The sequence below is a fragment of the Delphinapterus leucas genome, chromosome 12, assembly GCF_059928025.1.
Source record: "Delphinapterus leucas isolate spDelLeu-1000000601 "Yukka" chromosome 12, BTC_Dleu_Yukka2, whole genome shotgun sequence".
NCBI lineage: Eukaryota > Metazoa > Chordata > Mammalia > Artiodactyla > Monodontidae > Delphinapterus > Delphinapterus leucas.
Window position 1 is genome coordinate 62593779 of NC_143140.1, and position 26712 is coordinate 62620490.

The 26712-nt window shown below is 35.8% G+C and overlaps 1 protein-coding gene across 3 annotated transcripts in view; it reads right to left on the minus strand.

The window, feature by feature from the left end:
- The window catches only part of PTPRK (protein tyrosine phosphatase receptor type K), a 578185-nt gene that overhangs the window by 88481 nt on the left and 462992 nt on the right, over positions 1 to 26712 (minus strand). For all 3 annotated transcript variants that reach the window (XM_022556378.3, XM_022556371.3, XM_089921990.1), the window contains exons 10-13: positions 25573 to 25774; positions 21880 to 21985; positions 13612 to 13885; positions 10592 to 10628 (exon numbers count right to left, since the gene is read on the minus strand). In XM_022556378.3, the coding sequence (XP_022412086.2) occupies positions 10592 to 10628; positions 13612 to 13885; positions 21880 to 21985; positions 25573 to 25774 (619 nt within the window). The remainder of the gene's footprint in view (positions 1 to 10591; positions 10629 to 13611; positions 13886 to 21879; positions 21986 to 25572; positions 25775 to 26712) is intronic.

Genomic DNA, 26712 nt, shown 5'->3' on the forward strand with positions numbered 1-26712 from the left:
TTGTCTTTAGTGCACTGTTAGATCACCACCAATGAACCACGTTTACTTCAAACTATCTCCTCTACTGGCTGAATAGGTCAGAAGAATACCTGGCCAATACAAAGCAGCTTTTTCTTTTTTTTTTTTTTTTTTGCGGTACGCGGGCCTCTCACTGTTGTGGCCTCTCCCGTTGCGGAGCGCAGGCTCCGGACGCGCAGGCTCAGCGGCCATGGCTCATGGGCTCAGCCGCTCCGCGGCATGTGGGATCCTCCCGGACTGGGGCACGAACCCGTGTCACCTGCATTGGCAGGCGGACTCTCAACCACTACGCCACCAGGGAAGCCCCCCAAAGCAGCTTTTTATAAAGGAGTCAGAACTGAGATGGCGGTATTAGGGAGAGCAGAGGACACTTTTACTAGTAGAGTGAAATCCTACCTCAAAGGCATAGCCTAGTTGGATTTTCACCTGGGAAAGAATAGCAGCAAAGAGACCAAGAAAGCAGGAGGTATACAAGAATTGATGGTTTCCTCAAAGGCAAAGACTGTGACTTTAAAGGCACAGATGTAAAGCCAGGTGTTGTAAATAACAGCCAACAGCCAGCAAAGAAAACACTGTCTTTTTGAATTCACAATATGGAGGGCACACCTGCACACACAAACATCTATCAGGAAGAGTAACACTGGTTTCAAAGGGCAATTTGTATATTTCATGAAAGGCCAGTGATACTTAAACTGTAAACTTCCTTCTGCTACCACCTGGGATATACAAAATGTGGTGATAATCACTTTGTCACCTCTAGCATCATATTTACAAACATGAATTTCTGCATTTCCTAAAGCAAGGACACGTAAGTGGTAATCCCTTTGTCAGTAAATACAGCAGGGGCTCTTGGAATAAAGAGTAGACAATGAAAGAAGTGAACAAGTTTCCGAATTTTAAAGTTCAGTTGAAATTCGTGTAAAAAACGGAAGGTGACAAATCTAGAACTATTTCGATGTTTGGGTGATAACATTCATTTTCTGTCTTTAAAATGAAAACACACTAAATTATATGTGTTCAAGTATGGGGCATTTTTTATATCTCAATTTCACAAAATCTGAGAAATTTTTTAAAGAAATTAGAATTTTACCATGATTTTTACAAGGGTAATAGGTGCTACATAATTTACTTGAGAAAACTGATCACAAAAATACCCACTTTACTAATCTAAAAGTTTTAAACACATAAAACAAATTACAAAATGTCATTCACTGTATTTTCCTCCTATCAATCACACATAGTGGTCACTGCTCATTCAAGAAAGATCCAATTAACTTTCTACTCTAATGCCATTTATTAAATCAGAGAGATAATCTTTAAAGTAATCCACATTTCATTAAAAACTGAATAGAATGCATAATTTCAGACACTAAACTGATAGGGGATAAAGAATACTTTGTGTATTATGGAGCAATAATCATAAACCAATGCACTATAACACTCTGAAAATGTGTTTCAATGAGGCCAAACTGGATTTTAATATTTTACTCCTACAATCGGATAAATACAGAAGAAAAGAGAGGCAGAGCTCATGTTACCATAATACTGCAATAAAACTAACGTAATCCTTTTGATGTGGGGATTCACTCTAAAGACCTGTTTTTAATTACTAAGAATAAAAATAATTTAAGTTTTCTATTGTTTAGCATTTGCCTTGTTCAAAATCAAAGGACTACAATAGGGAATCTGTATTGCCACTATATAAAGATAATAATGTCAACAAATAATAAATGTGTGTGTGTGTGAAGGTGTGAACGTGCAGAAAGGTTGCACCTTCAACAGTGCTTAGAAATCTCCTCACCTACATATCCAATTTCATCGTTTACAAATTTTGCTTGCCATATAACTGCAGGACACAATTCAGCTAAATTTCTGGCACATAAAAAAGATCCTTTTTCTTCCAGTTTCCAGCAACATGTTCCTTGTTTTCTTCTGACCGTAGACACTTGTCAGTAGACACTTCAGCATTCACGTTTCTACCGACAGTCTGTTAAAAGGCAATTCAAGCTTTTTCTGTCTTGCTCCTCAAAATTCTTCCAAGCCCCTGCCCCTGCCCACTTCCAAAGTTATGTCCATATTTTTAGGTATTTGCTACAGCAGGACCCTACTTCCAGGCACCAAAATCTGTATTAGTTACTTTTTATGCTGTAACAAATTGCCACACATTCGTGAGTTAAAACAACACAAATTTATTATCTATGGTTCTAGATGTCAGAAGTCCTAAATGAATGTTATGGCACTGAAATTGAGGTTTGGCAGGCCTGTGTTCCCTTCTGGAGGCTCAAAGGGGAAAATCGTTTCTTTGTCCTTTCTAGTTTCCTGAGGCCACCTGCATTCCTGGCTCATGTTAATATTCTGTATATAACAGGTGTGTGTATGTAAGCATTATTTTCAATTTTAAAAATAGTTTGTTACAAAAATAGAGGAAATGCTCTTGAAATTTCTGAAATGTCTGCAAAATAAATTAGTAATATTTTCATAATGTACAACTGCTAAAAATTATAAGAAATAAGTATAATAATAAGTAAATAAAGTTCAATTGTCTTCTTAAAATGAATTAAAAATCATCACTAGCCAGAAATTTCCCATCAGTAACTCTTCTGTTTTTGAAAACTGCCCATTACTTTAGCAGAATAGTTAGACAGTATACATAATTACATTACATATACAATTTTTATTCTATTTTTTCTAGTCTTTACTTTTTAAACCTACTCTCCTCATAAAGAAAAAAGGTAAAAATTAATATAAGAAAAAATAAAATGAGTAACTCAAGCAAAACTTTTCTTTCTACATAGTTTTTTTTCCATTCTAAGACTGTAGTATAGTTTAGATGGAAGGGAATCAAAAACTGACTGGAATACCAAGAGGGCAAACTTTTTATTCATTAATTTTTTTCTTTTTCTGTAGATTAAAAAGAAACACTTCAAATTATTTCTAAAGTATGTCAATAAAACAAAGATGTAGTAAAAGAAGACGACTAATATATCTTCAAGGCATTGAAAAGTGAAATAATTCTGGACAATTAATATTCATTCATTCCAAAGAGACTGCATTTATATTAAATATCAGGCATGGACTTCACAAATATAAGCGGATGTTACCCCTACCCTCATAAACCTTACAGTCCACCTAGACAGTTCTTCATCCTAAGAAATTTCAGAAGAATATATAATTTGGAGAATCATTAGCCTTTGACTTCACTGTAGAAATATTATGCTTTTCTTCTCCTCTAGTTTTTTAAAAGCAAAGGAATATTTTAGTTTTGCAAATAAGTTGAAAAAAATCTACTAGCTGTTAATTTTTTGTAACTTTCTCTGTATTAAAAAAAAAAAGAATTTACAGGATAAGGCCTTTGACAGAGCACAAGGAAATATTGCTGCCTGACAGAGGTTAGTTCCAAGCCGTGAATCACTGATTTAAGCTTTATTAAAATTGTACTTCCTCCCTGCTTGGTTTCACTTAGATATACTTTCATTTTCCTCGGGCTGTAGTCTATTACTAATATACTTGCCTGCAATTCCCTCCCTTCTGAGTTGAAGAAAAATGAAACCCCAAATCAGATTAATTTTTGAAAATGAGTACATAGATACAATAGGCAAGAAGAATGATGCACATTAGGCAAGAAGAATGATGCACATTCCTTTCCCTTGTGAGAGAAAGTAATGTGAGTACCAGCAAAAGTACTTAGGCATTCAGAGGAAGAACAACAAAGTTAGTCTCGCTGATTACAATTTTTCAGAAGAGCTGGCAGCTTCCTCAAAGCTAATTCTATCCTCAGGACCAAGAAAAGCCCCACCCCTACCCAGGATTTCTTAATAGCCAGACTAAAGCATCACAGTTGACCTTAGTTTCCATCAGCATAAAAAGCGGTATAAATGGATCTCAAAATTTCTTCCTGATGCTTTACCATTTCCTTCAACATGTAGCTGGCAAAATATAAGCATCTTCGTACAATTTAAGAAACTAAGGTTAGGATTTTAGAGCCTGAAATCCAATTAAATATATTTTTTTCTGCAGACCTCACCCCTACTTTCAAATCTCCCTTCTCTGCAGCTGTGAAGGATACTGCCCAAGAGTGCAATTTAAGAGCCGAGATTGTTGAGATATACTCAAGTTCATGTGTGATAAATATGGTGGGAATGAACTCAGTCAGAAAGATTCTACACACATGGTACAACCAAATGGAGCTTCCATGGCATTACTGTAACTTCTTGACAGGCTAAGTGTTCTTTTTCTTCTCATGCTTGTTATTTTTGAATGCCTGATCACTTAAAATAAGGCATTTTCATCCATCTGCACACTCAGAGAAAAGGGCACCAATGAAAAATTTGACAAAAGGAGCATAAGAAAAAATTAAAACTATGAAGCAAATGCTTTTTAAGAAATTATTCTTTATCCAGTAATTAGGGAATACATAGCAAAGGGGGGAAGAAAGAATAAAGTAAATAAAATATTACCAGTGTTTGTATGCTTCCATATATATTGGATAAAATCTTCTATGCACACCTACGCTTTTGTAACAAGAGAATTTTTCTTAATATTGGAATGCATGTTTAAAATGCATGCTAGCAGTGAAGTCAAGATATTTTGAGGGGTTGGCAAAGACCTATATCATCACTGTTTAATATAAGTAATATTCTGAATTAATAATGATCTGATTTAGACCGTTCCCAGGATGGGAATATACAAAATAGTTAAACCAACACCTTTCACAATCACAGGTCAACTTTGGGTTTATCAAAAGAATAAATAAGCTGATATTAAATGAATGGATGAACGGACACATGCATGCTTTAGTGTTTGGAATTCTCTTCTTTCCATGGCTTCTAGAAGAACCATGTGGGTTCCTCCTTTCCAGCTCCTTCGAGGACCAAGTAAGGATAATCCTACCAAAGTACCTATGCCAAGGCAACAAACAGGTTCCTAATATTCTAGACTGACACCTAACAGGAGATTCCCTACTTTTAAAGGTCAATGATTGAGCTATATGGACTTTAAGTGCTCTCTTCCAATCGCTCCATGAAATAATTGGTCCTTTATACCTCATCTTGGAACCAAACTACTATTTTTCATTATTATTCCTAAGGGGAAATAAAAATCAAATGTCAGTTCAGACACTACCTGCTGCAAGTCACAGATTACCCACCAGTAGTGGTTTTGATAAGGACATTTATTTTTTTCACACATCAATATTTGGAGTTAAGGAGTTCCAGCAATGGGTATCTCAGCTCAGAGTTGTTAGGGCTTTGAGTTGGCTTATTTGTTTTCTTTAATGTTCTCCTCTTTTTAGCCAATTTGGTTCTCAACTTTCTAAATATCACATCCTTACAAAATAATGCTCAAAATAAGATGGATGGGTTGGGGGTTGTCTCTGCTATCTCTCCTTCCAAAAGTCAGGAAGAAAAAATTTTCTTAGAAGACCAGTGACTATCAAAGTGTAGTCACCTGAGCAATAGCATCAGTCTCAGCTGCAAACCTGTGAGAAATGCACATGCTTGAGCCCCTCTCCAGGATTACTGATTCAGAAACTGTGGAGTTGAGGCTCAACAATCCACTTTAACAAGCCCTCCAGGTAATTCTGAGTCGAGCTAAAGTTTGAGAATCACTAATTAAGACCAATCTGATTCATCCCCTGCGTCTAAGCCCACCTTCCCTGAGCAGCGAAGGTACTTTCTCCTCAAGGTCTCTGCGTGTGTCCCTTCTGCCGTGAAAGCTGCTCCCCTGCATGGGTCCCTCTCTCATTTCCTTCACCTCACCAGTGTGTCTTTCTCTGATAACTGTATACAAAATAGCGATGCCCTAGACACAAGTCCCAGCATTCTCTATCCTCACTTACTGCAAAGAATTTGTGTCTGGTCTGTTTCCCTCTACTGGAATTTAAGTTCATAGAAGTTAGGGCTTTGTCTATATTTATTTACTGCTCTATCTCCAAGGCCTAGAACGTTGTTTGGTGTAAAACAGGCATTAAATAAATGCTAAATACATGACTGGCATATTGATATCCAAATGAAATTGGAAGAAGTCAAAGAATGGTTAGTGGGTAGACAAACAGCAGTTTGCCAAAGCAAACTATTTACAAATGGAGATTTGGAATAAAATCCATTCTTGACTTGAAAACTTAAGGGTTTGTCACAACATAAAAAGTAGCTGTATTTCATTAACTTAAGAAAAAAATCCTCTTTTTCACCTTAAATGCTATGTTCAAATAAATTTACTTATATTACACTTTTCTGTTCTATTAAACTTGATAGCTTTTATTGGAAATGGACAGATTTTACCAACATAGGAACCTCCATCGAAATTAAAATTTTAAATTATCAGTTTTCTTCTAAAAAAACCCAGAAATGAACATGAGGGGAAATTGGACACAATCAAAATAGTTTCAAAATGTAAACTACTTATATAAACAGATTATAATACTTTCAATTTCATATACTATTGGTCTTATTTCTTAGTTTTATTCTAGGGAATTATTTGATATCTTGATTACTTACCAATGCTTGCTTGCTTATAGAATAATTTTATGTAAATTGAGTATGTGGTTCCGTAAATGATTATTTACATATTGAGAACATTTTAAATGACATAATATGCGCGATATTATTGACCAAGATAAAATAAAAATTCAATTGAAATACATCTCGTTAGTTTAATATGGATAAAGCATATTTCCTGAGAACTACTTTTGAAAACCCATTGAGTAATTTCTATTATAATCATATAATATTTTCATATTTAAATCTAACCATTAAAATATCACTCACTGAATATTTTCCTTGAGAAAAAAATAAAGTTATAGTGGGATACATTCTTTATGGCACCATGGCACAAGATTCTTAGCTGCAAATTTACAAATAATTTTGTGTGTGTATACCAGTTTCGAGCATTGTTATAAATTATATGTAAAAAGACATAAAGCAAACTGGTATCAGTCTAAACAGTGTTTTTTCAGTGGTCAGAGAGACTTGTACCTATGCATGTTGAGCATGCAAGTTGCACGATGCTCTTCACTGGACAAGTGGCTTTCCAAGCTTGGCCCTTTTTCTTGATGTACGACAGAAACCTTTCCTGAGACTTATTCTCCTTTTTGCTTTCCAAAGATAGCAGCGGACTAAATTCCTTTTCGTATGTTTACAGTTTTGGGTTTGGATATGCTATTTGATAAACGGTATGACTTTCATGATTTCCAGTATAATTTAGATTAACCCTTCCACTCCATTCCTGACACATATCTTCTCAAGGACTTCTTAACTAAATGGGAGTCAGAGAGCAGGACCAATGATCCCAACTGCAATGAACCTAACTCCCAGAACACTTCTTTTGTCTCATAATATATATTCACATCACTATTTATTTTAGACATTATGACGTTGATTATTCATATGTTTTCTTTACCAGTCAAGTCAACGTCTGTATTCTCTTTATGTGTTGGCTACCAACAGGTGTGACTTCCAAGAAGGCACGAAACAATCCATTACATTGGAAATTTTTTAGAATAATTTTCACAAGTCAAAATATTTTCAAAATGATCATGCTATTTTAGTGTGTGGGCTACTTGTTCTTGGCTTTTAAATTCTTTCACGTTTCCCACAAGAATTTCCAGTGCCCTAAGTCAGTACAGTGCACACATTTAAAAATAATTTATTTATTATATTTTAATTTATTTTTGGCTGTGTTGGGTCTTTGTTGCTGTGCGCGGGCTTTCCCTGGTTACGGCGAGTGGGGGCTACTCTTCGTTGCGGTGCATGGGCTTCTCACTGCAGTGGCCTCTCTTGTTGAGAAGGACAGGCTCTAGGCACGCAGGCTTCAGTAGTTGTGGCACATGGGCTCAGTAGTTGTGGCGCGCGGGCTCTAGAGCGCAGACTTAGTAGTTGTGGTGCAGGGGCCTAGCTGCTCCGGGGCATGTGGGATCCTCCCCGACCAGGGCTCGAACCCGTGTCCCCTGTGTTGGCAGGCAGATTCTTAACCACTGCTCCACCAGGGAAGTCCCAGTGCACACATTTTAAGTATACAGCTTAATAGGTTTTTGCCTATGTATACTAGACACCTGTGAAATATTGAATCATTCCTTGCCCAGAAGGTTCCTTCTTCCCTTCCTAGTCAATATGGTTATGTCATTTAATAAGTGTATCTTCAACATGCCCTGCCAGAAACGTTTTAATTTTCATACTGAAAATTTTTAGTATGAAAGCTGACCATACTTGTATGTCGTTAGTTTAAAACATAGTCAGGCAAAAAGTAATTTTACCTTAATAATGTGTTTTTTTCTATGTAGAAAAATGCTAAGTGTCCAGAGAAGGCATTACATTAGATCTGGATAGAAATATATTAAAAATAAACAAATAAAAAATAAAAACAAAACCTCTTACTTTTTCCCCAAGTAATCTCTATCATGAAAACTTAGTTTCATTTTTATTTCTTTCATTACTACATAACACAGATTATGTCCTTCTGAAGCAAGGTACGAAAGGATTATGATAATTATGGTGATGATAAAATAGCAGTTAACTCTTAACTGATAGTTGTAGTATACTAGGTACTATTCAGGCATTTTGTACATATAAATTATTTTAATCTTCACAACACTAGTAAGGGGTAGGTACTCTATCATTCTTTTTTTTTTTGGTACGCGGGCCTCTCACTGTTGTGGACTCTCGCGTTGCGGAGCACAGGCTCCAGACGCGCAGGCTCAGCAGCCATGGCTCACGGGCCCAGCCGCTCCGCGGCATGTGGGATCTTCCCGGACCGGGGCACGAACCCGTGTCCCCTGCATCGGCAGGCGGACTCTCAACCACTACGCCACCAGGGAAGCCCTATCATTGTTATTTTTAGAATGAGAGGTTAAATATTTTGCTCAACTTTAAAGAACAGTAAGAAGGGGCAAAGTCAGGATTTCAACCCAGATAGTCTGAGGCCAGATTTCTTTCACGCAGTAAACCACGCTGTCAACCTGAGACCCAGAAGTACAGCAGGGCTAGATTATTAGGCAAAGAAGAAACTACCACAAATGGACCCTATCTTACTACCTCTGAGTTTCTGGCAAATATTCTATGCCACATGGTAAATCTAATTTCCATAATCCCAGCTCTCCTGCAGTCAAAACATAATATGATATTTGTCATCATAATTTTATTTGTATTGAGCGTGGGACAAAATGACACTTAAGCTCATGTAAATGCAAAAAATTAAATAGCCGAATAAGAAAATTTAAAATTTTAGAATCATTTATCCATATCTAAAAAACTTCTCGCAGGCTGACATGAGACCATTTTACATTTCTGGTTCTATTTCAAATCCGGAAAAGCATAGGTCCTAAATGCCTTCTGCTATTATCTTTTAAAAATGTCAACTTTAATTCTTGATCCATATGCCAAGTTTTTAAAATAAAATAAATGCCTATACATTATATGCATCTGTATATACTTTCTCTTTTCCTTCATTTAGGCTTGCTTTATTGTTTAAAATATCACGAGGAATCTTAGTATTTGAATTGAAAAAGTGTATATTTTTTCTCTTCTGTGAAGCTTTTTTATTACTCCTCATGAGTCAAGAGAATAGTCTTTTGTTATTGCCTTTACAAATCAAGAGTATAAAACAAATGCTTAATTGAGCAGATTGATGATTAGATGGAGAAAAATGATGAAAGGAAAGATGCCAGCACAAACAGAATATGGCCATTCATTTTTACTCCAAATGAATCAACTACTGCTCATGAATGGGGGCCTAATACTAATTCTGGCAGCAAACCACCCAAAGCACCAAACCTCTGCGGAGCCCCACCTCTGCATACGAACAGCTTTTTCTCATTTCTCTTGCTAGAATACATACACCAAGTAGCTCTCTCTCCCTTGCTGGCACAGCCAAATAACTCTTAAGTGAAAGATTATAAACATTGTGAATGCAGGAGACTTTCTCCCACTCTGAACTCTAAATATTCATTCAAAGATGAAAATGTTTTCTCTTAAAGAAACAAGGCAACTAAACTATAATATGTAATGTCAGGACGAAAAGTCTTGGCTGTTCCCAGATCTAATTTCTTGGCATCAGTTGGATTAAAAAATTTTTTTAGATAAAAAAAAGTAAAGCATCTTCAATCAAACTGCACTACCAACATGGACCCGTCTCTGTCCATACCCTTGCATATGCCTAGACTAGCTCTGTCTTTTTGTGTTTGTCTACCACAGAAAGTAACAGAGGTTTATAAATAAGGAATATGCTATTTTCAGCTGATATTGCTGAGCTTTTCCTAATATGTTGGCTGATCAGCAGCACAAGATCTTTCAGATACTAATAAATGGCAGAAACAAGTCCTTCTAAAGTTTTCTAAATCTTTCCTATTCTCAGAACAAGATTCCTCCAGTCAAATACTAGAGGATGGAAAGTATCACTCCATTACATGTTAAAGACACCCAAGTGAGTCAGAACTTGGCTGGCAGTTTAACTAGGCCCTACTACAAATACTCTGTAATAGAAGTGCCACATTTAATTAGCCCTGAAACTGGGAACAAAGCTCTTTCATTTTAGAAAGTTGGTGAATGGAATTTGGGGAAAAAAAAAAAAGCAAACCTCTTACCTTTGGTAGCAATTCTTACACACTGGGTTTTAGTTTCCTGAGGGAGTAAAAAAAAGAAAAAAGAAAATGGTCAGTTATAGATATTTCATAAACTATAACTAGTATGAAGATCAATCTGGGGTTATAAAACAGGTTTATAAAGAATAGCGGTATTAAGGACATGATTTTTTATTTATGTTCACGAAGAGACTTTTTAAAAAATCTAAAATAACTTAAAAATTTTAGTATTTTCTAAAGGTGTAGGTATCTGTCTTCACCTTGTAATGAAACAGGCTATCTTGTCTGGGACAAGCAGTATAGCATTCTATTTGCATTTATTGTACTTTCTGAACGATCAGAAAGAAAAATGTATTTGCAAAGCTAATACAAATCAGGCCCAAATATAATTTTTTTTTAATATTTATTTATTTATTTGGTTGCACCAGGTCTTAGTTGCAGCAGGAGGGCTCCTTAGTTGTGAAGCGCTGGCTCCTTAGTTGCGGCTCCAGGGCTCCTTATTTGAGGCATGTAGCCTCCTTAGCTGTGGCATGCGAACTCTTAGTTGCGGCAGGCATGTGGGATCTAGTTCCCTGACCAGGGATCGAATCCAGGCCCCCCTGCATTGGGAGCACGGAGTCTCATCCACTGCACCACCAGGGAAGTCCCCCAAATATAAATTTCATTTTCACCTCATAGCTGTAGACTCAGACCAAAGCTGAACATTACATACTTTCACTTGGATCCCAGCATGACTAAAGAGCTAAATGATGAAAGTTAGAAAGATCATCAAAAAATTGCATCACAGTTGCAGCATATTTTATCTGTTCTTTTTTCCTTTTTAATCTAGTTGTTAAGAATAAATATTTCTTGGTGGGATTGTTTTCCTCCTCTTGCTAGACAGATGGGATCGAGGAAGTAGAAGTAGAAATGGTGAAGGACAAGACATTTCAGAATTTAAAAAATCTCTTTTTCTTCTGTTTTTAAATGTTGTGAGGTGGTACTAGGGTGTGGAACACGGTGCTAGGTCTGCACCTCATTCCTTCAGGACTTAGTTCATTCAGCTTATATCTTTGAATATACAAGAGGTTGAAAAAGATGTTAAAGACAGTGAACAACAGAGGCTGTTTGTTTTCAAGGTGTATTTGTAACTCCATCTTCAGCAGTTCTATAGGTTGATAAACCAAGACTTTATATACTTTTCTCTTAGGCATTTATTATTTTTAAATTAAACAAAATAAAGCATTGAGGGGGAAATTAGTAATTAAAAATGAAAATCTGCACTTCTATTACTTAATTGTGACCTGAAGCCTTCCTAGTAAGCTCCAAGAAACCGTTTCACATTCCCATAAAGGCTCAAAGGGACTTTGATTTCCTAAAAGCAATTGCTGTTAAGTCTATCAGGATTACCAGCCTCTGCTGATAGGAGCCATGTCAATTTTAAAACTTTTTTCCAAGATAACTGTGAAATATATTCTTGCTACTCTGTACTTTGATTAAACCACATGTAGATATATTAGCAATTAGAAGAGGAAATTCATATCAAAGCTTTTAAAGAGTGCCAGAGGAAATTCTTTGTAAGTAACAGACATTCATTAACACTTCTCTCATACCACAGACCAAGTAACAAAAGTTAATCTGGAATCTCTCACCTTTCTAAAGATGAATACCCAAACACAGAACCATACTACTTTATACCCAGAATGGAATAAAACTTCCATGGTTGTCTCTTTTTTGAGCAGTCCCATCATGGTAGTGGCATGGAATGATGTGTGGGTGGGAAGTGGGCAGCCAACTCCCACTTAGGTAAAAATAAACTAGAAGATGAGAAGAGCATTTTAAAACATGAGCAGCCTCTGGCTTTGAAGTACATCTTAGAAGATGCTGTGGCATTTTTCTTTCCATATGCTGTAAACCAGCCATGCAGGTAAGCACAAAGATAAAGCTTTCATTCAAAAGCAGCCAGTCAATACCCTAAGTTCTCATGGCCCCTTACAGAAATGCAAATAGACTGTTATATCTTCCAATGAAACTATTTCAAGATATAATAAGGCTTTTGCCATTGGACAGCACATATTTCACATCTGCCAGGTAATTGGGACTCAATTACCCAAACCCAGCAATTTCCTATATAGCTACAAGTACATAAAAATGTCATTCTTCTATTGAATTTTAAGCTGTAAAAGGTTTCTACTCTCAACATTTTTTTTCTACACCTCCATGCAAAAATAAAAAATAAATAAATTTAAAAAATATGTTTTAGGAAAGAAAATCTTTCAAGAGAAGAGCATAAGATATGAAAGGCCAGGCTATTTCCCCACGTATGGAACCACTGGTAGTTTCTAACGTCCTGTTGTGTTTCCCTCTTCAATACTCATTTGGGATCCATGGCAGTGTTCAAAAACAACTGTGTCCAGAATGGGAAAAAGAAGGGCAGCCAGGGAGACGGAAAACAGACTTCTTTAACCGCACAGCACCCCACCCTTGCCAGGCTGCCTTCTGTTTCGGTTTTGTCACGATATACCACAGGCGCCCTATTACTTTGTAATCAGAGGACTGTTACTAGTTATTTACTATTTGGCTTGTAACCCCTGAAAAGTTTATAAGGGTTTATTAGCCTGCTGTGGAACACGCATTCTGTTTATCCTGCAGTAAATTTAATCTTCTGAAGCGTGCCACTATTGAGCAAAGAAGACAGAACAATGCTCCATATTTACTGGGGCTGGAGTCCCGGCAGCAGCACACCCACCTTTTCAAATCATTTTACTCACAATTGCCCTTGTGGGCTTTCCTGAAGAGGGCTCAAGGAGAAGCAGTTACTAGGAAACAGGAATGCTGTGCGATGTAACTGGCATGGAGCCTCAGCCCTACAGTAGGCCCCAAACTGTGCATGTTGCTGGGAACAGAAACAACACACCCGCTACACACCGATTGTTTCTTACTTTTTATTTTTTTCACCTGACAAATGTTACTGAGTATTTATAAAATTCAACAGCAGCTTTTCCTCGGGTCAGTGAAAAAGCAAAATCTCGGAGGAAGCTCACCTTCTCCACACTGCTCATTGCCTGGAAATAGATGTTGTATCCTTTGCGTGGAGCCAAAGGGGGGTTCCAAAAGCCCTGATAGGTCCTATTATCGCCCACGGTGAATGGGGCAGGTTCGGGAAGATTCCCTGGGGGTAGTTCAGCAGCGAAGTAGTACGGTGCACCCCCATTCATGGCATTTTGGTATGTGACAGGAACCTGGTAGCATTCCATGGCTCTGGCTTCTCTCTTGGTTCGGTGAGGGTGCAATTCCTCTACAACAATCTGATAGGCACTTTTTGGAAAAAGAAAAAAAAAAAAAAAGCACACATTTAGAGATTCTAGATAGTGAGATTTCTCAAAAAAGGAACAGGGTACTTAATGTCAACATGCAACGTTTCAAAGTCTTTCAAGTCAGACTTAACCTCCTGCATTCTGGTTTTCAAGCTATTTTGCAGTAAAATAGAATTTCACATGGATTCTGCTTCCCTCTAACCCCAATGTAATTACTAAGGACCTGAAGAAAAAAAAAGAAAAGACGAATCACCACAGAACTCTACACATTTTTAAATGTTGAGAGATGAACCACCCTAATAAGGAACCTGACATTAAGCAGAGACACATCATACATTAAGTTCTTTGTCTGATATTTTAAAATGTTTAAACTTAACATTTTCCTTTGAAATCATAGTGTGGAAGGCCCAGCTCCAAGGCCCAACAGAGTGACTGCCTCAGGGCGGGGCTTGAAGCCCCAGTTTGTGGCTGTCATCGTGTTAGAGACAGAATGTGCTGACAGGCTTCTCCACCTCTTGACCTTGCCATGGCATCAACTTCGGCTCAGAGCTATGCAGATCTAAAGCACAAGTGACACGCTGCAATACGGGCACAGATGGACAGAAATCTGTCCTCGCCACCGAAATAGACTGCCTCCTTCTGCTAGAGTTGTTAATAATAAAATGTTACAAATTGTAGGAACAGATGGCATTTGGCCTATTAAACCTCAAACTTAAACCTTCTAATACCTTTCTTAAAACTCTTAAAACTTTTCTCTAATAGCTAATCTTTTATAGAGGAAAGGAGAGAGAAAATAATGCAACTTTAAAATAAAGATCTGCCTCATCACTAATTAAAATTTTAATCAATTTCTGCAACTGGTGTATTAATAATTTTCTTTGTAGGACATTCTTTAGGCAAACTGCTTTTAGGTAATGTACACCTGAGAAAATTGACATTATCAATATATTTTTATATATTTTGTATATTACATATATATAATGAATTTAAAAGAAATATATTTTTAAAGTCCTGACAATTATGAGAGAATGCACTATGGTCACATATAAATTAAATATAAATAAGCTGTGTGTAGTGATGTGGGTTTGAATCTTGAATTTCCAGGCAAATATGCTCATTCTATATAGAGAAACCAGTTGCTATTCAAGGGATCTCCAGCAGCAAGAGAATATTTTCTTTAATGAACTTCCAAAAAATAAAGAAAGGTGAGAGAGAGATAAAATTTGCATCGAAGGCAATTAGACATTAAATTTTATGCCAGTTTAGAATCTAGTATAAAACTCTAATTTAATATAAACTCTGTTATACCTAGAAACAGAAAACTTAACATAGAATAAGAGAAAGGAGCTTTATAAATTAAAGATTTTCTTTTCTTCCTAATTATTCAAGTTCCCATTTTTCATTAAAATAATGCTAAGAAATGGGTAGGTTGGTATCCATCTCCTTTCCTTTAGAAATAGGACAGAAATTGTACAAATGTCAGAAATTGAGATTTGGGCAAGCAACTAAGGCAGAATTCTATGTTATTTGAAATTATATGTACTGTATCATTCTCTATACCTCTGCCAAGTTGGTTCTCTAAGCTCCAGGGAACCCTATTGACAAGATACATGCTCTCTGAGGGGTCTGTGGAGCAGGCACTTGTCACTTTTAAAATACAGGAAATACATAAGCATAGCCCTTGGAGAGAAAAAAAAAAGGAGAGAGATCACAGCTGACATATGGTATGTTAGGCAAACCTAGTCTTTTCTTTTTCTGTTTATTTTTAATTTAGAATCTATATCTGTATGTTATACATCTGTGTATCCTGTGGATACATACATATGTGTAGATAAACTCTCACATGCACACTGCTCAAATAAATCTAACCTTATACTCTTGCGCTAATGGGCAATAATGATAATTACCCATCCTTGTTAATTGTTTAACCTAATCTTTAAAAATAAATTCCTTGTTAATTAGTCCATACCTCTAGAAAAATCCAGAACATCTGGTGAACATTCAGTCTTAACTAATTCTATTAAAATGACATAGGTTGTACATTCCAAATTAAGGAACTTCACACAAGACAGCTTGTCTCTTCAGATCTATTAAGAACAAAAGCAAACTGCCGATGTTGGAGGGGAGTAAAGGAAGAAAAGGTACGATCTGCTCTTTGGGAAAGATCTCATCGAACTTGAGATGGAGCCCCAAACTAAAAATTATGAAGTTCTTTTTAAAATAAATGATCTTACCTTCATTGTTCAATTTGTCTGAGTAGGTTGTTCTTTACCACATATTCCGCATTTTTCTAAAGTTGTTTTTTCCCTGCTACTTTCTTATTTATCAATACAAATTAAAGGACAGAAAATAAGGAATGGGAAATCAAATTAGAAGTGATGTGACCGATTACATGTAATGCGTCTGTGCTCTTTCATCCTTGTGGGGTCTAATTACCTAATGGTACTTAACTCTAGCAAGATCTAAATATTATTTGAGCTTAGTACTCTGGCAAATTTAAATATTCCAAAGCCATCAGATAGTTTTATTCACTCTACCTATATTTCATATTTCCCCATTCCTTTTAATTAATTTTTAAAATATTTCTACAATTAAGTTAAAATCAATATACTGGCATCATGAACCTTTACTTAACACTCAAAATATGATTTCTTTATGTTAAAAAACTAAAAATGATTTCACTCTACTGTAATTTAATTTGATTAAACATTGGTAGGTAGTCATTTTTAGTTTTTTAGGAGGCCAAATAATGACTTCTCATCATACAACTTCCCTTCAGTTATAAGACTGTAAAAAAAATATACGCAGGGATTTTGCCATTAGCTCAAAGCAATTATATGATAGACATGGTAGATATTCTTCCTTATTTAATGTTTAAAAATGTTGGAGATGAACTCAAAGTCGCCTATAACAACCTACAATGGATTTTTTTTTAACCCATTAGAAAGTATACCCTCTGTGATTCTGGTTTAAGTTTTAGCTTGTACAACTTCTAGGTGATATCAAATAACAAATTATACAATTGTATACTTCCTCACTTTTTTATCTAAAATGTCTGCTTAAAGCTTCAGGAGAAATTCCCTAGCTCTAATGTTTTACAGTTCCTCTCATCAATAGACTTCCCAAGATCTCATAACCACCATTGTTCCTACTGACTGCCCCAATGCCAACATTTTGATAATGCACAGAAGTAAAGGTTTAATGACCATTTTGGTGCACATCATGTTTCCTGCTCTCCATTTCTTCACTCCTTAAACATACAATCCAGGTCTATCACAACTTTCCTATTTCTGTAAGAGGAACTACTAGTTTCTGAATCAACAAAGCTCAAAATGCTGGCATTAACTTTAACCAATTTTATTTTTAATCATGTTTTAGCTCCCTTGCAATATACCATTTCTTTTTATACCCATTGCTTCCAGCATTAGGGAGATATTTATAACTTTATGTTCATATTACTGGTCTAGTTTTCTTGCCTTCATTTTCTCCTTCAGGTAATCTAGGCACCCACCTACCTAGCCATACATTCTGTCAATTATCTTTTGAGTATTCTCTGTACGCCATGATCTGTTCATGGAGAATGCAAAAGAGAATCATTTTGAACACTGCTGCTATTTTCCTAAAACACCACTTTGGACATTAACTACTCTTCTCCAACATTCAGCTTTGTCAAAATTATGTGATGCTCTCCCATTATCAAAATCTATTCTCACTACACTGGGGTTAATATCTTACCACATCCTGGTATCTCCATCTTGCTCTCACTACCTCCTAATGTGTATCACCGATCTCAAACTTGTATGACCATTGTTACCTAAACATACCAAATATACTGTCAAAGAGTTTCCTCCTTTCTCCTTTTCTAGCTTTTCTACTTCTGACATAAAGCCTTCTCTAACTAGTTCACTCAGTAATTACTCTGTCTCCTAAAGCCAATGGAAGTAATTCTTGAGGTAGAGGTAACGAAAGGGTGAACTATGGGTAGAACTCAGTCATGTGGGATGCCTTTTCAATTTAGTCCTTAATCCACCCACAAATGATAATGCCACAGATGCATTGATAGGTACCATCAGTAGTATCTCTCTGGGAATTCTGGGGTTGAGAAAAGGCCAAGAACCACTGTCTTATAATATTTATTGCTTTTATCACTACCATGCTACATTACAAATACTATCTGGTATTATACTATTATAATAGTATCCATGCACCATTTTAAGTGCTGAGGTTACAATAATGAACATAGTAGTAAAAGTCTATCCTCTCATGAAGCTTACATTTTACTAGGGAAATAGAAAAAAATAAACATAAATTAAAAAAAAAAACTACACACATGTTGAAGAGGGGATAAAAACAATAAAGAAAAATAAATCAAGATGGGGCATAGGGAATGACAGGATGAAGAGTTCTATTTTATAAGCAGTGGTCAAGAAAGACCTATGTGCCCTTTAAGCAGAAACCTGAAGGAAGAGAAAGCTTCAGCTTTGTGGGTGCTTGTATTAGTTATCTCCTGCTGCATAACAAGTTATCCCCAAACTCTGTGGCTCAAAACAACAGGCATTTATTATCCCACAGTTTCTAGGGATCAGGAACTTGGGAGTGGCTCAGCTAGAGGTTCTGGCTCAGAGTTTCTCAAGGTCGCAAAAGTTGTTGGCTGGGCTGAAGTCCTCTAAAGGCTGGAAAGAAGATTTAACACAAAGGGCACACCTCCTCATGGTTTCGGTTAGGAAAAAAAAAATCCTACCTACTATGATTCTACAGAATAAACATTAAGTTAAAATAACATCTATTTGATTTTACTTGGACCACATGACCTGTGTGCCCATAAAATGGGGCCAAAGGAAAATCAGATGCAACTATTTGATCTCTTTGTAATGAAATACTCTGCAGATCTATGAGGACGGTAGTCCTAATGTTTCAAGCTGTGTATATGTGACCAACTGACCCAGGAAATAACTCCAACATACAAGGTTTGTACTCCAACTAAACTCAGTTCTATATTCTGATCCGTATATCTGTTAAGCTAACACTGAGCATCAGACAATTTCTTTTCCTAATATAACTGTGGAAGAAATGATGGTTTTGATGGCATTTCATGACTATATCCTAGTTACCTATCTAAAAATATATGGTACTTAATATTTTAAAATGCAAGGTTAGGTTTTACCTACAAAATAAACATTTAGTTATACCCTAGAATAGATAGCTTCCTGCCAGCTTAAAATAGGTAGAGCTTATATTTGGAAAATGCTGTGATAAAACACACATTCACTATTACACCTTACAATAAACTGAGTTCACCAATGAGGAATTCTTCTCTGTGTTTTAGCAATATTCTGCTGCTATTTTCATTATTTGAAAACACAGCTACATTGGGTCAATCTTTTAATAAATGGGACATTCTACACATTCTAATTTATAATTATACCTACTCAGGTTAGAATTTGAGTTCATTTAAGAAGAATATAAAATATTTCAGAAAAAAATAAATTATGCATTCTAGGAAACTGATTCCAAATGTGGGCAATATTCATTTTGAATCATAGTAATGATTGTCAAGTGATGACAGTTTTAAGGCTAGATCTCAAAAAAGTTGGTAAGGAGATTCAAAGGTCTAGTTAAGTCAACTTACAACCTTTAGAATGATTATATATTCAAAAGTTAATTTTGTCAAAGAACCACACTTGCCAGAACTACATTGCACAAGTTTTACATTAGCATATGGACACCATCTTAATGAATACTGAAGAACAAAGTGGTTGGTGATACTGAGTTCTGCATTATTCAGAACAGGATTTTTCACTGGGGTGTACAATATTTTGTACACATCATGACACCTTAGAAAGAAAGCTAGGTTAAAGCATTGGTAAGATAGGCAAATATACAGAAATATTATATAATTTATAATATACCAAAGAACTCATTCCAAAGAGAGAGCACGCCTTTTGTTTGATTTGGGGTAGTAATCAAATAAAACAATAAAAATATTTGTTATTACTTGAAAACCTCAAAAAACCAATATCTTGAATTCTTAGATGACTTTTTGCTCTGTTATCACCTCTAGAATAAAATCTACCATCATCTCTCACCCATAGTCTCCATTCTATCACTCCTCTCACCAAGCTTTATACACCCTACCACGGTAAAACCTTATACGGGAGGCATAGCCTCACCTGCATTTCCATTGCTTTCATTGTAGTGTGGTCCAGTAGCTCTTCTCATTGAGGCCGTTGTGCCTTCAGGTCTGGCTTACCCTCAGTTCATTCTCCATGTTTCTACTCAGAGTGATCTTTCTAAGAATATACAATTGCTCAAGATAGTTTCCACTTAAAATCCTTCTGTGGCCACCTTCAGTTTTTAGATGGACACTAAACAGCCTCTTGCTAGGGCTCTTGCTTTCTTCTCCACTCTCAGATCCTGTTACGTCTCCCACACACCCTTCCTTCTCAACGACCTGAACGACCTGCTGTTCTATCAATAGAACACACTACACTATGTCACATATCCAGTCTTTCTCTTTGTGGTCATTTGGAAAGCCCATTGTCCCTTTTCTTCTGAGCAACCTCTCTCCTCTCCTCAAAGTGACCCTTGGCTAAGCTCATTTCTCCTTCAAAACTCAGCTCTAGTACCACATTTTCTAGCTGCTGTCACTTCACTTATCATACTGCATTGTTACCATTCATTTATGAGTCTACCACCTCCACTTGAGGGTACATACTACATTTGCTTTCATGATTTCTATTCTAAGTATCCATCTCAGCTTCTGGCACATATTGAATGCTACTGAATCAATAAATTTATATGGAAACCATTGATAATTTTAGCTTTCTTGGTACAACTAAACTAAACTAAATGTACAAACTCTGCATAACAAGGATTTCCTATGTGCTATAACAGAGGCTTTGGAAATTGGAGTTTGTTTGACATTAGGTACACCAGAGGAGAAAGATTTATATTTCCACTGGAGTTGGAACAAATTGATGGTAAAATGCAGTCTGGCAGAGGCTAGTAGTACTGAAAAGTAGGGAAAGATAGAACCTTGTATTTAGGGCCTGTGATAGCAGACAAAGCTAACAAATGGATACTCTAAGGAGGTTTAGCTAGGTGGTAAACAGGTCTGGCTTTTATCCAGAGGGGAGGTAATGGGCCACAAAGTGGAATGGCAACAAGCATTAGCAGAAAAGAGATTCTGATAGACTGACATAAATAAAAAAGAAATTGGGTAGAAAGTCAACTAGTTTCAAGAATCTGAAGGGAGTGATGAGGATCCAGTTAAAGATGTGAAGTACCATAAATACAGTGATATGAAAATGGATTACATCAAATTGGGTCCTCATTTTCAAAGAAATTCGAGCATTGGATAAGATAAGCCTCAAGATCAGCCTCCAGTTACTGGTAGCAGTGTTGAAGGTAGGGATGTGGTCAGAGGAAGGAAGACAAGATTACCCGACTGCATGAGTCAAACAAGCAAAGGAGGCAGGGCTCATCTGAAGCCTAATAGCTTGACTAGACCAGTCTGGTCCTGCCACCCAGGAATTAAAATCGTTAGAATGATTTGACTCAATCCCTGAAAATAACATGGCTCATAATTTCTGCAAGATGAGGATAAGGTGGGAGATTTTAATACTGGATAAAGTAAATGGCAAATTGAATTTTAATATTTACTATGGAATTCCCGACAAGCAACAATTTAGGAATTAAAGGTCACATTGGCTGCATTCATTTTAGCAATTCTCCTTTTATTTCCTCAAAGCTTCCTAGTTTTCAATCACTCATGAAATTACTCGTAACAGATTTAATGCAATGGACAGGAGTTATTTTCTCATTCTATACCTGACAATTACCTTCACAGCTCGTATACCATAGATGCCAACAGAGGAAGGGAAATGAAATGGGACTAGAGAAAATAAAATCAAAGAGCAAAGCTGTTAAATGAAACAGCACAGAGAAGTGAACGGTTCAGTTCATGAATATCTCAAAATCCCCTCCCCCTCTTACCTGATAGGTGCACCTTTAGCCTGTGCTGGTCTCAACAATACAGTTATTGTGGTGGCAGTTTCATTGAGAGAGGCATCAACTCCTTCATAGTCAGGTAAAGTTGGAGCTGATAAATGATTAATGAGGAGAAAAAGGTTTCAATCAATGAACAGAAATATATCATAGTTCAAGATGAATAAATGATCCTGACTAAGGGAAAAATCAATACTTATATCTAAACAGTACCTTAACATATGCCACTGAATGTTAACTCCAGGAACCTAAAGCAACAGAAGATATGAAGCAAAGATTTGTTGTTGAAATTTAAATTATAATCTGGCAGCTTGTGACACACACTCCAAACATTTTGTGAAGATGTTTTAGCTTTTAGTGTCCTGAGATTGTGAAATCAGCATTGATGGGATGGGAGGAAGGTGTCAACAGCATAGGTCTGGCTGCACCTGGAGATGTGGAGATAGAAATGGCAGGAACCTAGGTAAAGGGCTCCCTGGGAGAGGTGGTGCTGCTTATGACCTAATGGTTGTGGAATGACCCAGTATTAGCCTGGACTGCTTTCACCACTGTGGTCACAACAGAAACATATCTAGGAAGTATGTTGAATGGGAATGGGAACTTTAGCTGTTATTTACCATGAACTAGTGCATTAGTTGCCACATTCTTGAAAAGAAAGAAACTTAAAATTTTTCAAAATATTTGACAATGCTTGGGGGTGAGAGGGCTTCCTAATCTTGAACTGGGTGAATAACCTCAAATGGCTTTTGATGCTTTCTATGCAGAAAGATGTTTAAGGGAGTATATGAACAGTGAAATGTGTGCATTAAAAGAAAAATTGAGAATAGTATTTAATAAAAATTTTAGAGTATTTCATTCATTCATTCAACATTTACTGAATATTTATTATGTGTCAAATTTTACGAGACATGCTATAAATATAAAAGCAAATGAAGTGTGGTTTCTGACATTTATAGAATTAAAAGTAGGGATTCACATTTATCAAGAGTGAGAGTCTTATAAAAAGCAAAAAAATTATAGCAAAATTTAGGTCACCAAAAGAGGGGACAGTTAATTAGCCAACACAGTGGTTCTCAAACTAGGGAGATCAGAAGCACCTGGAGGGCTTCTTAAAACACAGATCGCTGCCCCTCTCCCCTACAGTTTCTGATTCAGGAGGTCTGGGGAGGGGCCTGATAATGTACCTTTACAGGATATTTCCAGGTGATCTGGATGCTGGGGGACCACAGCTGTCTAAACTAGTGTTGGGGATTGGGAAGATGAAACAGAAGACTTTCACTGTTTAGGCAGTGCTTGAGCTGAATGTTAAAAGACGAGTAGGGGCTTCCCTGGTGGCGCAGTGGTTGAGAGTCCACCTGCCGATGCACGGGACGCGGGTTCGTGCCCTGATCCGGGAAGATCCCACGTGCCGCGGAGCGGCTGGGCCCGTAAGAGTAAAAACTCATCAGAAAGAGAATGCATGGAATAATATTCCAGAGAGAGGAAACAATATCTGAAGATATCATCACGTGAAAGGACACAGAGTGTTCTAACAGCTACAATTAGTTTGCTATGCCTGGAACTTCGGATTCATGGGTAGGAGTGGAGAATGGGAGGGGCCATAAAATGAAGGGCCACAAATGCTAATCATGCAAGGATGTTTGGGCTTTATCATATTGGATATAATATATTTGATTTTGAAAAAAATTAAGGAAGAAATATATGTTGTACAAAGATGAATAGAAAAAAACACTGGAGCAAGGCAAGTCTAAAGGCAAGGATGCTGCTTAGAAAGATATGTCAATGATCTGCTTAAAATATGATCCAGATGGAAAGAAAGAAACAGTTTAGAAAGAGGCAAATTATCTGAGAATTATTTACAAGTAGAATCAACAGATACTATATAGGCATAATATGTATATGAGTATTATTTTATATGGGTGTATAATATATCATATGTGTATTATACATACATGCACACACACACACATACATATAAACAATACTGCCAAGCATCATGCCTTCAATAACTTGATTTCACTTTAAGTTGCTTTTAAAATGCTGAAAGATAGAATTACTGGACTCAAGGGATAAATAACAATAAATTACCTTAAAAGTTCAAGTGAGCCTGAGAACCACACTAACCATAAATTTCATTAGCCTTAGCTTGATTACTATGTGTTCCCAAGATACAGTGATTGCAACGAAGTTTTAAAGTTCAAATCAAGCATCCATGTACATAGGTTGCTTCAAATGAAACTGCAGTTAAATAACACAAAGAAAATGCTAGGTGGGTGTTCTGGTCTTTATAAGTTTTTTTACTCAATAAAAAAAAAAATTGTGTTTGAACCACAATAAATTTTGGCTCTCAATAATGTTCACTTGTTCAATGTTCTCAGTTTTATAAAGTTTATGTAAATTTTGTACATATCTCTGTTGAAGGATCTTATTTATAGCACTATTGCTAATTCTAAAGGGTAGGAAATATGTTTTATTATATCATCATATCACCAAGTCATATTTTCTAGTAAAATAATTTCAATAAATATTTAAATTGATGATTTAGAATTGTTCCATCAAGAAAAGAATTGGCAATTTTAATACCTTGCTATTTTGTAACATAATGAATACTATTTTAAAATTCTTTTTTATTAGACTATTAAGATATATCAAATGCTATGCAAAAGGAACCATAACTCATATTGGAATAATTTTTTCCATGACATACATTTTTAAAGTTTTATATTATATTCAAAATTTCCAAATAAAATTTTAGACTTAAAAAAATTAGAGTATGTGGTTTCTTTCTGATTCAAATTATATAATTTCAGAAGAATAGTAGAGATTTTTTAATGATGTATTATGATATGCCACCAATATATGCTATGTAGAACTATAATAAAAATGAACATGAAGGAACAAAAAGAATTTACAAATTCAAAAGTAGTATTTTAATATGTTAAGTGGTTGACCCTTTAAAACATTTATTTTTCAAATTTAACTTTTCAGTTACATAAGTAACATATATCCATTTTAGTAATCTTAAATAAATAAGATAAAATATTAATACACATACGCTGGGGTAGATATAGGGCATATTACAAAGCTAATTCCTAGCAAACTATGAAATTGTGAACATAACATAATGTGAAGTTTAATTGTATTTGTTAATCAACCTAAAATTCTCCTGCACATTACCATTCTGAAATTTAGATGAATTTATGTGAGATCTCTAAGAGAAAGAAAAGTTCATATTTGTTTGTCATAAAATTATCAGAATGTCAGGGAAAAATGGAACAGAGAGACAAAGTATGTAGTACTGCAAGGATCTTCTACCATGCTTTTGATAAAATCCATTTACAGTAAAGATCAGATACCATAATAATTACCAACTCCTCAAACGTATAATAGGTTTTTAATATGAACTTTCATAATGAACTTTTAAAAATTTCTAATTATGATATAATATAGTCTTTAAAAAGACCTTTGTCAATTAAAAAATGACAGAGATTTTGAGATTTGGGGGGTTTGGACATATAACAAATAATAATCTGTATTCAGATAATTCTTTAAAGTGCCTTCAATCATGACTAATTATATTAAAGATTCAATAAATGAGGTGAATTACACTCAGTATATATGTGATTCTCTAGGACATGCTATTACAAACCAATTCTGTTTGCCCTGTATTCATTTGCATACCTGAGATATTGGTGGTCACATTGATGGCTGTGGCTGGCCCAAAGCCTTTGACTGTGCTGGCTCTTATGAAAAACTGGTAGGTGGTTCCAGGATGGAGATGCATGAAGACATGGTGTGTACTGTTCCACAAATTTGATACAGTCTGGGGAGGTCCAGCCACTGGAACTGCAGGATCAAATGATCTTATGCTGCTGTAACTGACCTGTTTTAAGAAATATATTTCCTATTACATATCCAATATAAGTCATAATACATTCTAAATAAACCCCCTTGAGTAAGATAGCGTTCAAGGGCATCTGTGTGGAATGAATCACATTTTTTTCACTTCTTTTCCTTCTCTTTTTGATATGGTTATTTCACTGTCATTCTGTATCTATTGTCTGTCTGGCTGTCTCTCTATTTAGTTATCTATTCATCCACAGATAAACCTAGAGTTATCTGACTGGATCAATATACATCTATTTTCTTCCATCAAAAGATAAATGAATATACTTAAATATGAATATATATCTATATATAATCTTATGGACATATATAATATAATGCATATGAAACCCAGAAAGTCCCACCAAAGCTGCATCAAGAAGAAATAGATAATTTGAACAGACCAATCACTAGAAGTGAAATAGAATAGTGTAATAAACTCTCTGCAAACAAAACTCCCCATTCCTGTGATGTACTCTGTTGCCACTAGAAAGTACGTGTTTTATGCTATAACCAACACTGATTACCCAGGAACAGAACTACACATTTGTGCAATTAAAATGATGCTTTCCTTTCTTCTTTTCAGGTTCTCATATTTAAAAATAAGATAATGATTTATATTCAAAGTTGAGATGAAGCTCTGTAATAGTCAGGTTTATGATATATTTTGCTTTTCAGGTGTTTCTCCCCTACTCTGAAACAACTGACATTGAATGGCCTCTCCTAAATCATAGTGTGAAATATGAGTTTCTTAATTTTATAAAAATTTATTCTTTACAATCACCAGTAAGTCTGTTTGACAAGGCCCATCCTACTTCTCTAAAACAACAACATTTACTTAAGAATTTGAAAACTCTAGGTGCCATACAATATTTGTTTTGATGCTTAATTTTGGAATCAAGGAATTTATAAATTAAAACAGAGAAGAACTAACAT